General features: G+C 42.9%; 1 protein-coding gene across 1 annotated transcript in view; it reads left to right on the top strand.

The window, feature by feature from the left end:
• The first annotated feature begins 3,165 nt into the window (after positions 1 to 3,165).
• Positions 3,166 to 15,970, top strand: part of LOC126174983 (proton-coupled folate transporter) — a 263,537-nt gene continuing 250,732 nt past the window's right edge. Inside the window, exon 1 of the mRNA XM_049921459.1 lies at positions 3,166 to 3,292. Within this exon, the coding sequence (XP_049777416.1) occupies positions 3,167 to 3,292 (126 nt within the window). The 5' untranslated portion in view covers position 3,166. The remainder of the gene's footprint in view (positions 3,293 to 15,970) is intronic.

The following is a 15,970-nucleotide window of genomic DNA, read 5'->3' as shown; positions in this document are numbered from 1 at the left end:
AGAATAAGGTGCAATAATGTTAGAAGTTGATTAAAACGTTATGTCAACAGTTAATAAAGAATTCATTTTCATCGAACTTTATGTACCACATACATGGAACGCTGAGTCGGATCTCATGTGCAAAAGGAGCCGCGGGTGTTTTATGGTCAGGTCGAGGAAGCCGTGTGTCTGGGAAGCTTAAAAGCCACTACCCTGGACATAAGGCAGTCCATGTGGTACCAACACGATGCATTTCGCGTCCCTTCCGCACTGATAATTGCAGACCTTCTTATAAGAACATTTGAAGATCGTTCGGGAAAAACTTAATGGCCTGCACGCTCATCAGACTTTACAACTTTGGACTTTTATTTGTGGAGAAAATTAAAACAAAATGTCTACAAGGAAACACCGACGATTCCCGAAGACATGAAATACCGTACAGCACGGGCATGTGCTGCAATTAATCCTGATGAAATTCAGAGTGCAGTATTGTCAGTCCAGAATCGATTTATAGCGTGTATCAGTGCTGAAGCTCAACATTTTGACTGATACATCATAATAATAAACACACAAATCATACCTGAGTTACACGTTTAATTTGGAGCAGTAGGGCTAGCGTTTGTGCGACTTCTCCTAATACAGGGACAGTGATTTTTGGCACAGTTAGCTTGTTACTACTTAATCAAGTTCCACTCTTGTTGTGAAGCTGAAGTCCTCTTCCAAGGCTCTAATACCACAGAATGAAGCATGTGGTTCCATAAAAAAAAAGGCAAGTTGTGTCTAAATTCGGCAGCTATAAACGTTACAAATTACAAAAGTAACTCAGACAATCCGCGACAATATTACTATCCGCTATAACTTAGTGGAAGTACACCGCAATACATTAACTCGTTCTGGATATATCTGAGATGGCATGACTCTCTTACCTCATCCAGTATGTATGTGGATACCGTAAAAAAAATCTTAAATCGCTGATCGCATTCTTTTCATTGTTCTCCGGACAAACGTTTTTGTATTTGTAGCAAGGTGTTGGCTGTATATTTCAGTAATGCCAAGCCAATTAAAAAAAAAAAAAAAAAGGGAGACGAGAATCTCAGAAACGGTTAGGCTGTCCAACCATGTGTTCTTTTTCCTGTTGCATTTAATTTTTCATTTACCAGGGTTACGTTTGTTTAGAAAACGATGAGCTGTATATATACCACGCTATTCTGTTTGAGGCTTTTAAAACATAACAACAGTCTCCCATCCTTCCAGTTATGGTACTAAAATATATAGTCGCATTGTCGATTTTTATCTTACTGATGTTTCAACTTGCTTCTGGCCAGGTAAACTTCATGTTTCCTCCTCACGAGGAAAACAGCTTAATTACTTCTTTCATCTGACATACTATCGCCACTGAACTTTGTTATAAAAGTATTCGCGGGCCGGTGTGGCCGAGCGGTTCTAGGCGCTTCAGTCTGCAACGGCGCGACTGCCACGGTCGCAGTTTCGAATCCTGCCTCGGGCATGGATGTGTGTGCTGTTCTTGGGTTCGATAGGTTTAAGTAGTTCTGAAGTTCTAGGGGACTGATGACCTCAGAAGTTAAGTCCCATAGTGCTCAGAGCCATTTGAACCAGCATTTTGCACTGTATTTATTTCGTTGTACAGTTCACTTGGATTTCGTCTGGGGCACGAAATATCATTGTTTGATATACGCCTGTCATTTTCGTAGTATTCATCCCAACACATTATAAGGAAAGATTTCCTACACTGGACAAACACTGTAGTTAGAGATGTGCTCATAATACAGGGTGTTTCAAAATGAATATACGGGTTTTAAGGCTTTGTAGCACATATTACATTCACCTTACAGTTATAAACAATACATCAAATGAAAGAGAAACACACACAGTTTTTCTTACAATTATTCAGTGAGAACACCAACACATCGAGTCGATAGGCGAGTCGTTCCGAAACCTTGAGCAATTGTCAGGAGTAACTGTTGCAATAACACTGTTTCTTAAGTCTGATAGATCAGCTGGTATCGGAGGCACATACATATGATCGTGTCAGATCGTGTGTGAACGCAGAGGTCATGCATAAAACACTGTGTCAACCGGCCCCTTGCGTCCAGTCCACCGGTCGGATACAACGTCGTTTAACCTGCCGCGTACTGAGTTATGCCAATGGGGCGGTGAACCATCTTGCTCCCAACATTGAGGCACGGGCCATAGCTGTGGCACATCAAGATAAGAAAGACCGGTTACAGTTGTTTCACCGAGAAAGAAATGCCCATAAACTTTCCGCGAGGATATTTCTTGGGGCTAAACGTGAAAGACTTGAACTCTTTCAACACGTTTTTCAGTCACTCTTTGTCATTCCATACTCTTCCCATTGGGCACAGGTATACAAACAATACTGTTTGTGTTGCTCTTTCATTTGATGTATTATTTATAATTGTAAGTTGAACGTAACAAATGCTACAGCGCCTTAAAACCGGTATGTTCATTTTGAAACACCCTGTATTGTTAATAATCCCCACCCCCTATGAAGGAAAAAATATGCAAGTTTTAGAGAAGGGAATGTAACTGGTGTTCGATACACGTAGAAAGAAATTCAGGCTATCGACGACGAGTACGTATTTTCTTGCAAATATTTTACTTTTTTAATTTGGTGTTTTCTTTTCGGATTATATTGGCAAGTATTGTCTTTTCGTTCGTGTTCACGGAAATACAACTAGCAAATCTGTAATGCTCTTCATAAGTTCCAGAAATTCTATGAGAAGTGTCAGCTATGTAGGCGATCTAGGTACCGACGTCAGATTACAAATCCCTTGTCATTTAGTTTCAAACAGGAAATGTATGTGATTATTACAGCCGATCATTTTAAACAAACACGGACACCTACAGTCCATGTATCCGATGGATTTTGCTAAATTGTCATCCTACCGTAATATCAAATGTGATCCAATTAACTCAGCAAACACTATGTTACTGATCTTGTGGAAGGCACAGAAACACAGTTTCGCCTGCGAATTGGTTATATTCATAGTCTGTATCCTTTCCTGAAGCTGTACAAAGGCTACATTATTCTGTGTTGCGTCTTTTGGGACACCTGAAACGACATCGTGGACCAGCAACGTTCTCTCGTGATCTGCATGGTTGGCGTAACGTCCGCCAGCTGGCAGCACTGTGGCGCCCGGTCAATATGGCGCCCATCTCGCAGTTCAGTCCGAGGCTCGGCGCGAAGCGGCGCAGTCGTGCAAAAGTGGGCGACATGCAGAACGGTGCCAAAGCAGACAAGGAAGACGACGTGGGCTCCCACGCATGCTCAGTGAGTACCTGCTTGTGCGCAACAGGTGGCGTCCTGCAGTCTTCGGTTCTTTAGTCTTATTAGATTTACGATGTGCCGACCCGCTGGCTTATGTAATACTGCGGCACCATGTGACACGGTTGCTATGGAAACATGCTTAAGCAATTAGTCGTGCCACCGAGGGTTTTGTTAATTGTTGTAGAAGCACGAATTTGTTTTCATTCTTGCAGCCAGTTTTCCAAGAGGATACCGGTCATGTACGCATGTTTACCACAAATTAGCGCAGGTGTTACAGCTACCGTAAATTTGCAACAGCACAGCTGAAAAGAACGTCACAATGATTACCTTTCTACTGCTCGAATTTATCGTTTTAGTTCATCGCGGTTGCTTTACGGGAGACATTCATGCCTAGCAATGTGTTCCGTTGAAGAGCGCTCGGCACTGCCGATTGTTGACGTGCCTTTTAATCCAGTTTTTCTAAACGTTTGTTACTACATAAAATTTCTCTGCCTCCTGTCATAATCCTTTTTTGTACGTAAACTACGATTTTCTCGTTGGTATTATCTGATATAGGGCAATCAGCCGCCAACGAGATTAAGCGTCTCCGAGAGAAGTTGTGAAGCAAGCAGATCAAAACATTGTTTATCGCTGAAGACTTTTCTTCGCTATTTGCTCGATTTGAAGCTTCTTATAGTTCGCATTATATACAGCTACAGTATTTACTTTATTTGGGTATTAAACCTCTTTATCTCCTACCGTTTTGCCTCTTATTTCTTTTTATTCAAGGGAATCTAGTTGATATTAATCATAACTCGCCGTCGATCCATCTGAGATTGACAGCGACTAACATGTCAAGAAAGACATCGACATTACTCTGTACGTATACACGTACACAAATACACTTTTCGCGTACGCTAGGCTTTCATATTTTTATCAGGAACAATTAAATTAAGATTTTCCCAACTCGCAGTTCTGACGAAAATTGTTGGAAGTTTTCTTTGGTTGTAAGGTAAATGCCGAAAATGGAAGCCACCTCTCAGATATTCCCAACTGGGACTCCCTCACTTCCACTACCTGCTCGATTTAAGCCTGATATAATACGAAAAGGAGAAAAGAAAAAAGGAATACGGTTTGAACCTCTATTACAAATATTATTCTTTATTTTCTATAATCATTCTCATTATACGAAATGAATTCCTTGAAATGTTTGCTTCTCATACAGAACAATTATCTTCTGGCGTACGTAACACACAGCACCACTTGCCCATTGGTAGCGTTGCCTTGTAATAAAACTGCAATTGACCCGATGATATTGCGAATCGAGAGGACCTGGTTCAATAAGATAATCTATCTTTTAAATAAAAAAATTAATGTAAAAAAATTGTAATGTGTATACAGCAATTCTTAGTACACAATTAAAGCACGATGAGTATTTTCGGTTTTTTTTTTTACAACCATTTTCAGATTGTTCAAATAGTAAAAAGCGGTGAACATGCATTGAAAAAACACCAGCATTGGCTGTAATCGTGCAATGGCATTCGTTTGTATTATGGGCCAACAAAACTATAACAGTATGTAGCCAAAACTTCATCGTGAGCGAGGGTCCGCAGCTCGTGGTCTTGCGGTAGCGTTCTCGCTTCCCGCGCACGGGGCCGCGGGTTCGATTCCAGGCGGGGCCGGGGATTTTTTCTGCCTCGTGATGACTGGGTCGAGTTGTGTGTCTTTCATCATCATTTCATCCCCATCGACACGCAAGTCGCCGAAGTGGAGTCAAATCGAAAGACTTGCACCAGGCGAACGGACTACCCGACGGGAGGCCCTAGCCACACGGCATTTCCATTTTATCGTGAGCGAGCCAGTTTGTAAAACATAATATCGCAAGGTGACGGTAATAAAGGGGGAAAATGACCAGTTGCATTAGTAAAAACTGCGTCACATACCCATGATTTTTAAGTGTACAGCAGGTGTTGTAGTGAGAGTAGTATATGCGAGTATAACAAGAATTGTCAGCCGTACTGAAAAAAAAAATAAAAAATTCTTAGAATTACCGAGACCGGTGTGTGAGGTTAGTGACAGCACTGGCCTGTGATGCTAAATCTACATTATTGTGTTCCTTAAAAGTAGTTTACTAGTTTGGATGTTTCTAGTGGCGCAGAAATCCTGGTTTGGATCATAATTGCTATGTTTCGCTGTGATGTGGAAAGAGTCATTTATCAATGAAAATAAGACAACATGCTGACCATTTACTTGATTGAGTCAGGCTAGGCTGATCAGATTTAAAGGAGAAAAAAACTGGGACACTTTTGTTTATACTTCATTCTTGTCAGTTAACATGATATTTTGAGATCGATAATAGGCATATGACAATGCAGTATGTGAAAAACCCACAGCAAGAATGTATCTTCATTTTGTGAATCGGAAAGGAAAATGTACGTACGATGGTAATCCCATAAGTAAGGTCTCCTATTTTTTTATAAGTACATAGACCTGTTTATTTCTACAATGGTCTACATCAGTTTACAGCTTAAACATTTAGCTATTTTTCGACATAATCACCATTTCTGTCGATGCATTTTTATAGACGCCTTGGCAGATTTTGTATGCCCATGTCATACCAACTCACCGCCATGCTGTTCAGAAAGTTATGAACCTCTTCTTCCACCTCGTCGTCGGAGCTGAATCGCTTTCCGGCCAAATGTTCTTTTAACCTAGGGAACAGGTGACAGTCACTGGGCGGCAAGTCAGGTCTGTAGGGTGGGTGGGTGATTATGTTCCGCTGAAACTGTTGCAGGATAGCAACGGTTTACCGAGCGAATTGTGGGCGAGCGTTGTCATGGAGAATGTGTGCGCCCTTGCTCAACATTCCTCTTCTCCGGTTCTGAATTGCCCGTTTGTTTTTTCAGAGTCTCACAGTACCTGTCAGCGTTAATTGTGGTCTCAACGATTCAGCTCCGACGACGAGGTGAAAAAAGGGGTCACAACTTTCTGAACAGCATGGCGGCGAGCTGGTATGACATGGGCATACAAAAACTGCCACAGCGTCTACAAAAATGCATCGACAGAAATTGTGACTATGTCGAAAAATAACTAAATGTCCAAGCTGTAAACTGATGTAAACCATTGTAGAAATAAACAGGTCTATGTACTTATAAAAAAATAGGAGACCTTACTTTTGGGATTACTCTCGCACGCTACACACAAATATTTTTTTTCTTCAGAATTAAAAAAGACTTATATAGTTTTTATTGCATTAGTTTGAGCATATTTTCTGCAATGTTTAGTAACTTACTGGGTACGTAGGTACAATTCGTTAATCCTAAAAATTATGTAATGTTACTAATCAGTAATCAGATACAAATTACATATTTCTTACTAAAATTTAAGATTTCGTTTGACTGCAGACTGTTTGGGCAAGCGCGCAATACATGCCAAACAATATTCAATACGTATTGCTAACACACGCTGCATCGCGCATATTCTTCACAAATTTAGCTTCCTGTAGTCCCGTTAGGAGAAATGGATTACGTGATGCACCTTCATACCTCCTTTGGTTTGGTTTTACTTGTCTCGAGGGTCACAAAGTGAAAGGTCAGAAAGTTAAATAGGTAACACCTGCATTTCTTTTCAACATATCGCCTACTCATTTTTTAGGATTAAGACTGGTTAAACCAAATGCGATAGGCTTGTTTATTGTGAAAATTTATGTTTATATAACGTTCTGCTTCTAGGAAATTTGTTTTACACAAATAATTAAAGTGGAAAATATTATTTCACGCGTTTTGTTTCTCGATTAAAAATGCGAACAGTTATGTATCCCGAATAATTTTCTCCTGGGACTGTGACATTTATGTAAACCGTGACGTCTGGTCAGCTTACCCCTACTTCCCTTCCCTTCCAACCTCATCACATTTTTCTTAGTTGATTTATGATATAATGTGTACAAATATGCACCAGTACAGGTTTTCTGAATATACTTTGGATTTATAGTCACCACACTCAGGATTTCAGGAGGACACACTAACCACATGATTGTCTTTTACATTAATATTAAGCATCTTTATTGTTTTATAAGAGATGATTTATAATTACACCTTCTGAAAATTTTACGTGAAGTAGGAGGAGGCTGAGTTTGAATTTAGTTTTATTATTAGATTATGCTGCCACAGGAGACCAGATTAGATCGGTTGCTCGCATAACTAATTAGGCGGTACTGAATAGAACTGGGAAGACAAGTAATTTGTGGCACAACTTGACCAAAAGAAGGGGTCGGTTGATAGAACACATTCTGAGACATCATGGGATCACCAATTTAGTATTGGAGGACAGTGTGCGGGTTAAAAGTAGTACAGGGAGACCAAGAGATTAATACAGGTCTTTGGACTGAAGACCACAACATACAACCTGACTCCTTTCTGTGCCACACTAAGACTGAGTTATGGGATGTGTTAAGTCGTGTCTCCTCCTTGTGTTACACGTGTGAATGTTACTACCGTCGTGTTTTCGCAGGATCTTGTGCGTTTTATTACTGCTAGATCGCAATAGCAATCGAAACCTCTCCACCATTCACAGTGCTTCTCTTACAGCGTCTACCACTGCAGTTGGGTGAACACCTCTGGAAGAACCCCTCACGAAAGGCGCCGCTGTTCCTAGGATCTTCCCTGTTAACTATACCTGCTAAGTCCAGACGAAGGAACAATTCTCAGTAATCGGTTTACGGCTTAGCTTCCATTTGCTTAGGCTTCTTCCAGTGATCTCAGTATGGCGTCTTATATCGCTCTGGACACAAATCTCTAGATTTTTTAACGTCACTTTGGACGGCTACTCCTTGGTACTTTAACACTGATGCTGTTTTCAGTGAGTCGTTCACAGTTGTTTAACTGAACAATAATGGGCCTTTCCGCCTATTTATACGCAATCAGTTACAATTGTTTACGTCGATAGCCAATCCCTGTACAAAGCGTCAGTCTTTAGCAGCTCTTCCTCCATTTTGCTATATTTTTCTTGCGTTGAATCTCCCCTATACACATCATCATTCGTGAACGACTCAAGGAGCCTTCCTCGTTATTTAGCAATGATTCTATAACAGCCCTTTGTGGTACGGCACGCTTCTTTCGCAAGCAACGATTTCTCTCCGATGACAACAACGTGCTAAGATCTAATGGCTGGGAAGTATTCAGTATAGTTACGGGGGGGGGGGGGGGGGGATTCAATAAGTAATACAACACATTTTTCTCGGCCAATTTCGGTTGAGACATCGTGGAATATTCCCGCTTCAGCTACTATACTTTCACTAAGTCCCGATAGGCAGCAGCACTATACGTAGCCTTCAAAATGGCGTCTGTGTTTCTTTGATGGAAAACCAGAGCATCGAGGATATTCATAGGCGCTTGCACGATATCTACGGTGACCTGGCAGTGAACAAAAGCATGGCGCGTCGTTGGGCGAGGCCTCTGTCATCATCGCAACAAGATCGCGCAAAGGTGTTCAACCTCCCGCGGGCCAGTCGGCCGCACACAGCTGGGACTCCTGCAATATGGAACGTGGGGACATTTTCATTCGAGGTGATCGACGGATCGCAGTCAAACACTTTGCTGCTCAACTGGATGTCTCTGTTGGTCTTTTGACACATTCGTCCTCCAGTTGGGGTACTCAAAGGTGTGTGCTCGCTGGGTTCTTTGCCGCCCAATAGAAGACCGTGAAGAGCAACGAAGACTATCCGTGCGGAATGGCTTGCGCGCTACGAGGCTGATCGTGACAATATTTCGTCAACATCATCACATGCGATAAAACATGGGTTCATCACTTCAAACCGGAAACAATACGACAATCCATGGAGTTACGCCAGAATGTCCCCTTTGAAGAGAAAGGCCAAAGCCGCGCCCTCAGCCGTTAAAGTCGTAGAGACGGCCTTCTAAGACTCCGAACAGGTTATTCTGTTTGATGTCCTCGCTCATGGTGCAACGATCAACTCTGAAGTGTATTAGGCTACTCTCAGGAAATTGAATAAACGACTTCAGCCCACAAAAATGCAAACGAGCTTCTGCTTCTCCATGACATCGAGAGTCCACACACAAATCTGCACACCCAAGAGAAACTCAAAATACTTCATTGGACTGTTGTACCCCCACAGTACGAATCGTGCAGCCTCCGATTTCCATCTGTATGGCTCAACGAAGGATACAGCCCGCGGGAAGCAGTTCGTGGATGAAGGGGAGGTTACTCACCCAGCAAGACGTTGGTCTGACGTCAACCAGTACAGGTGGTTCTGTGAGGGCATTCAGGCCTTCCCAGTAGGGCGGCGTAAGGCTGTTACATTGACCGGAGAGTGTGTTGAAAAATAGTGTTTCATAGCCAGAAAAGTGGAAGATAATATGGTGTATTGGAATCCTCAATAAAGCCAACCTGCTTTCAGAAAAAGTATGTTGCATTACTTACCGAACGCCCTTCGTACAAAGCTCGGCCAATATTCCGTTGCACATGCAGCTTTTTTTTTTTTCGCTCTTTGCCAGTGTGGAACTGTACCAGATACCCCTCGGAAGTGATGCGACGTGACACTACCGTGAATGCCGCTCTGCACATTCTTATACATCACATGTTTCATCTTCAGTTGATTAACTAAAATCTGGTATTGCCATCTCATGGTGGAATGAACAGCGGCTAAGGGCTACAAATTTTTGTGTCGGTATCGAATGCTTTTTTCCTTTAACAGTTCGATAATGCAGTTGTGCCAAAAAACCACTTCAGACACAGATACAAAATAGTAACCCTACCAGTTACAAGGTATTCAATTTGTAAAACCTGTTGTTGTTGTTGTTGTTGTGGTCTTCACTCAAGAGACTGGCTTGATGCAGCTCTCTATGTTACCCTATCCTGTGCAAGCTTCTTCATCTCGAAGTACCTACTGCCACCTACATCCTTCTGAATCTGCTTAGTGTATTCATCTCTTGGGCTCCCTCTACGATTTTTACCCTCCTCGCTGCCCTCCAATACTAAATTGGTGATCCCTTGATGCCTAAGAACATAACATGCCAACCGATCCCTTCTTCTAGTCAAGTTGTGCCACAAATTCCTCTTCTCCAAATTCTATGCAGAACCTCCGCAATAGTTACGTGATCCATTCATCTAATCTTCAGCATTCTTCTGTAGCACCACATTTCGAAAGCCTCTATTCTCTTCTTGTCTAAACTATTTATCATCCATGTTTCACTTCCATACATGGCTACATTCCGTACAAATACTTTGAGGAAAGGCCTCCTGACACTTAAATCTATACTCGATGTTAACAAATTTCTCTTCTTCAGAAACGCTTTCCTTGCCATTGCCAGTCTACATTTTATATCCTCTCTACTTCGACCATCATTTATTTTGCTCCCAAAATAGCAAAACTCATCAACTACTATAAGTGTCTCATTTCCTAATCTCATTCCCTCCGCAACACCTGACTTAATTCGACAACATTCCATTGTCCTCGTTTTGCTTTTGTCGATGTCCATCTTATATCCTCCTTACAAGACACTGTCCATTCCGTTCAACTGCTCTTCCAGGTCCTTCGCTGTCTTTGACAGAATTACAATGTCATCCGCAAATCTCAAAGTTTTAATCTCTTCTCCATGGATTTTAATTCCAACTCCAAATTTTTCTTTTGTTTCCTTTATGCTTGCTCAATATACAGATTGATTACCATCGGGGATAAACTACAACCCTGTCTCACTCCCTTCCCAACCACTGCTTCCCTCCATGGCCCTGGACTCTTATGACTGTCATCTGGTTTCTGTTCATATTGTAAATAGCCTTTCGTTCCCTGTATTTGACCCCTGCCACCTGTGACGCGTGCGTATTGCTGGTTACTGACGCATATGACAAGAGAAACTAGTTTAATCAGTTTGTGGTTTACGTACATTGATTTCGGTTCTCTTTCTCCAGTGTACATCTTCGTTTACTTTAGTTACACGTATTTGCCGTGTATGTGTGCAATTCACACTTAAGTGACTGGCAGAGGGTTCATCGAAACACCTTCAGACTATTTCATACCGTTCCACTCCCGAACAGCGTACGTGGAAAACGAGCATTGAATCTTTCCACGCGAGTTCTGGTTTCTCTTATTTTATTACTATGATCATTTTTTTGGTTTACAGGTGGGAGTCAACAAAATATTTTTGCCTTCGGTTTCGTGTGATAATAAAGGCATTCTCAAGATACAGCTGTGGTGGTACTTTTTCTCATATGTATCGTATTTTGTTCGTAACAATTATTTCTCACCACAACCTGCCCTGCAACATCCTTACAAGCATTTCAGACTATTTCTGACCACCCTATATACAGTGTGTTAACTGTAAGACGGCAGAGTAGTGAGGGGAGTGCGGGGAGGAGGAAGCAAGCATTGGCTGCGAGGGGAGGGGAGTGGACCCTTCTTTTTTGGGGGGGGGGGGGGAAGGCACGCCTACCAGTTGCAGTGCTGGCACTACAAATTGCGCGTCATGCTTACATGAAGCAGACGAAAGGCTTCTTGTAACCGTAGGCCTACCGGTAGGGGTTGTTGGCGGCTCCCGAGATGGGCCAGCAACTGCATCTTCACTCACTTTGATAATGTTTAGCACAACTGCACAATAAAAACACGCAGAACAGTACAGCGCAAAACAATAACGAAGCAGACGACAATGGCTATCTTGTACAACACAGTCAGCTACGTAATGTTGGCAGCAATCGAAACTGCGTGCCCACCGAAGCCTCCCGACGTCTACCGATTTCTACCGATTCAGGACTAGAGAGAGGTCTGCCATCTAAAAGTTTACACAATGTACGTATATACAAGGTGTTCCGAAACTATTCGTTCAAATTAATACAGAAGGTAGAGAGCATCAAAACAAATGTATTAAGTTTTAGTACATAATAGTTCCTGGCGGTAGTATCTGATGCTAAGGACGGTTTACTCAGTAGGTGCTTGCTATTACAGGAGTGGGATTCACAAGAACTGCTCGAATGCGCGACCTTTTGCCTGTTTGCATGCATTGCATCGTGTTCGTTCGAAGATTACTAGCGTATCCGCAATGGTACCAGCAGCAGCAACAATTCTACGACGAAGTCTTCTGTTTCCACAACGGTTTCATGCACCAGCTGCCTCATATGCTCCCAGAGGAAGAAATCCAGATATGTGATGTTAGGTGACCTGGATGGACAGGCCATAGCTCCACACATCGCAGATCCATCGATTCCCGAAAGTGACTCTCAGATGATTCCTCACAACAATGCTGGAATGGGCTGGCGCCCCATCCTTTAACTAACAATGATACATCCACCAGTAGTTCTGGCAACACAAATTCCACGAAGATGAGATATCTCCGTCCGTTGAGGCGGAGTCGAAGAATGTATGATCCAGTCAACCTATCACCGAGAATGCCGGCCCACACATTAACACCGAATCGCTGGTGATGAGCACGACGTCGAGTATGTCGTGGATTCAAATGCAAATTGTGGATATTTGGATGTCAGTACGCATTCCCAGGCAGCAACAGTGACAAAACAGTTTTCGTCAGAACCACTAACAAAATGTTCCGGCTGGTCCCGGCGGAGGTTCGAGTCCTCCCTCGGGCACGGGTGTGTGTGTTTGTCCTTAGGATAATTTAGGTTAAGTAGTGTGTAAGCTTAGGGACTGATAACCCATAAGATTTTACACACATTTGAACATTTTTTGTTAACAAAATGTTCCCTTACATTACAAGTTGGCTTCAGAGACCATATATTCATTATTATTATTATTAGCGAATGTTCGCTTCGGAGAATGATAAGCAGATGATTTCAATCTTTCTTCGGGTTCTTTTTATTTTCCCAATATTTCTTCATTTTCTCTCCGAAGGCCTTCTTTCTTTCTTCGATTCACTTTGGTCAGTATGGTTTTGGTTCCATGTCTGGAATAAACTTCCACTTACCAGTTTTGCTTCTGAATGTATCCCTGTCTGATGTGTTTTTACTTTTGTCAAATTCTTCTTAACGTCACTTACCCATGGCAATTATGCTGTAAGGGATGTCACGTAGTCTAATAGACGTTTAGTTAGTCTGTTTCCTGGTAATCTGTCTAGGTGTCCTTAGAACTTCATTTGTCTGTTTCTGATGTCAGTTTCGATATTTAATACTTTTTCTGCTGTCTCGATGGTGTTAACTCTGTATCTCTTTAGTGTGTATCGTGGTCCCAGAATTTTTCGAACAATCTTTCTCTCTACTTTCTTGTAAATCTAGTTTTCGATTCAGTGACAGTGTTTCACTTGCATATGTCACTGTCGGTTTGTTTTGTGTAATAGTGTCTGATTCTACTGCCTTTTGACAGTTTTTTTTGTTATACTAATCTGAATCAAGTCCGGACACACTCGATTTTCTGCAATATGTTTTTTGTGCTATTTTTTCAAGTCCTGTTGGTTCAATAATTTCACCGAGGTACTTAAAGTGTTTGACTCTGTTGATTTCACCATAATTTATTTTACGTTTCGGAATATCTAACTTGGAACACATGAATTCAGTCTTTTTAAAGGAGATTTGCATGCCAGCCTTCTTTATAGATTTTTGGAGGGTCTCTATTTGTTTTACTGCTCTTACAATGGCCAAATCATCTGCAAACACTAAGTACGCAACGTTCAATTTTCCTTGACCTCTTCCTAGTTCGACTGGCTTCCAAAGTTTTGTTTTCGTAGTTCGATTTCCCGTTCTTACCTTACTTTGTCTAATACTACACTCCTGGAAATTGAAATAAGAACACCGTGAATTCATTGTCCCAGGAAGGGGAAACTTTATTGACACATTCCTGGGGTCAGATACATCACATGATCACACTGACAGAACCACAGGTACATAGACACAGGCAACAGAGCATGCACAATGTCGGCACTAGTACAGTGTATATCCACCTTTCGCAGCAATGCAGGCTGCTATTCTCCCATGGAGACGATCGTAGAGATGCTGGATGTAGTCCTGTGGAACGGCTTGCCATGCCATTTCCACCTGGCGCCTCAGTTGGACCAGCGTTCGTGCTGGACGTGCAGACCGCGTGAGACGACGCTTCATCCAGTCCCAAACATGCTCAATGGGGGACAGATCCGGAGATCTTGCTGGCCAGGGTAGTTGACTTACACCTTCTAGAGCACGTTGGGTGGCACGGGATACATGCGGACGTGCATTGTCCTGTTGGAACAGCAAGTTCCCTTGCCGGTCTAGGAATGGTAGAACGATGGGTTCGATGACGGTTTGGATGTACCGTGCACTATTCAGTGTCCCCTCGACGATCACCAGTGGTGTACGGCCAGTGTAGGAGATCGCTCCCCACACCATGATGCCGGGTGTTGGCCCTGTGTGCCTCGGTCGTATGCAGTCCTGATTGTGGCGCTCACCTGCACGGCGCCAAACACGCATACGACCATCATTGGCACCAAGGCAGAAGCGACTCTCATCGCTGAAGACGACACGTCTCCATTCGTCCCTCCATTCACGCCTGTCGCGACACCACTGGAGGCGGGCTGCACGACGTTGGGGCGTGAGCGGAAGACGGCCTAACGGTGTGCGGGACCGTAGCCCAGCTTCATGGAGACGGTTGCGAATGGTCCTCGCCGATACCCCAGGAGCAACAGTGTCCCTAATTTGCTGGGAAGTGGCGGTGCGGTCCCCTACGGCACTGCGTAGGATCCTACGGTCTTGGCGTGCATCCGTGCGTCGCTGCGGTCCGGTCCCAGGTCGACGGGCACGTGCACCTTCCGCCGACCACTGGCGACAACATCGATGTACTGTGGAGACCTCACGCCCCACGTGTTGAGCAATTCGGCGGTACGTCCACCCGGCCTCCCGCATGCCCACTATACGCCCTCGCTCAAAGTCCGTCAACTGCACATACGGTTCACGTCCACGCTGTCGCGGCATGCTACCAGTGTTAAAGACTGTGATGGAGCTCCGTATGCCACGGCAAACTGGCTGACACTGACGGCGGCGGTGCACAAATGCTGCGCAGCTAGCGCCATTCGACGGCCAACACCGCGGTTCCTGGTGTGTCCGCTGTGCCGTGCGTGTGATCATTGCTTGTACAGCCCTCTCGCAGTGTCCGGAGCAAGTATGGTGGGTCTGACACACCGACGTCAATGTGTTCTTTTTTCCATTTCCAGGAGTGTATGTTTAACAATTGTGGCGAGATCCCATCTCCTTGTCTTACTCCGGTTTAAACTAAGAATGGTTCCGAAATTTCATCTATGAATTTAATTTTTGATTTGGTTTCTGACAGTATTTGTTTGATCAGTTTTCGAGTTTTGGTGTCTAGTCCGCGTTCTTCTAGAATAATGCATAGATTGTCTAAGTATTTTAGCTGTTTGTTTTATGACTCCGAAAAATTTCTCTTGTATGGTTTCAGATTTATCACAATTAAAGCTTAAGAAGGCTCGTTTTCTCTCTTCCATTGCATTATCACAATTTGAATTCCACCATGGGTGGTTGGATTTTTTTCTTTATGGAATCAGTTTTCTTACTTTCTGCATAGATCAGTTCTGTTGCTTTCTGTATAATTTTTGTTTAGAAATCTCTTCAGCTGTTTGTAGGTTGTTTTCCCCATACTTCTGTAGTTTTTGATTCTTGGATTTTTTTCAAATCAAATTTGGAAGTTACTGACATTTCCTTTTTCACGTGAATTTAATTTTGACTCTGGTACGATAGCGGTCAGACTCTATATTTGCC

Source organism: Schistocerca cancellata, chromosome 3 (assembly GCF_023864275.1).
Source record: "Schistocerca cancellata isolate TAMUIC-IGC-003103 chromosome 3, iqSchCanc2.1, whole genome shotgun sequence".
In the NCBI taxonomy this organism is placed as follows: domain Eukaryota; kingdom Metazoa; phylum Arthropoda; class Insecta; order Orthoptera; family Acrididae; genus Schistocerca; species Schistocerca cancellata.
This window is presented reverse-complemented; position numbering and strand designations above follow the sequence as displayed.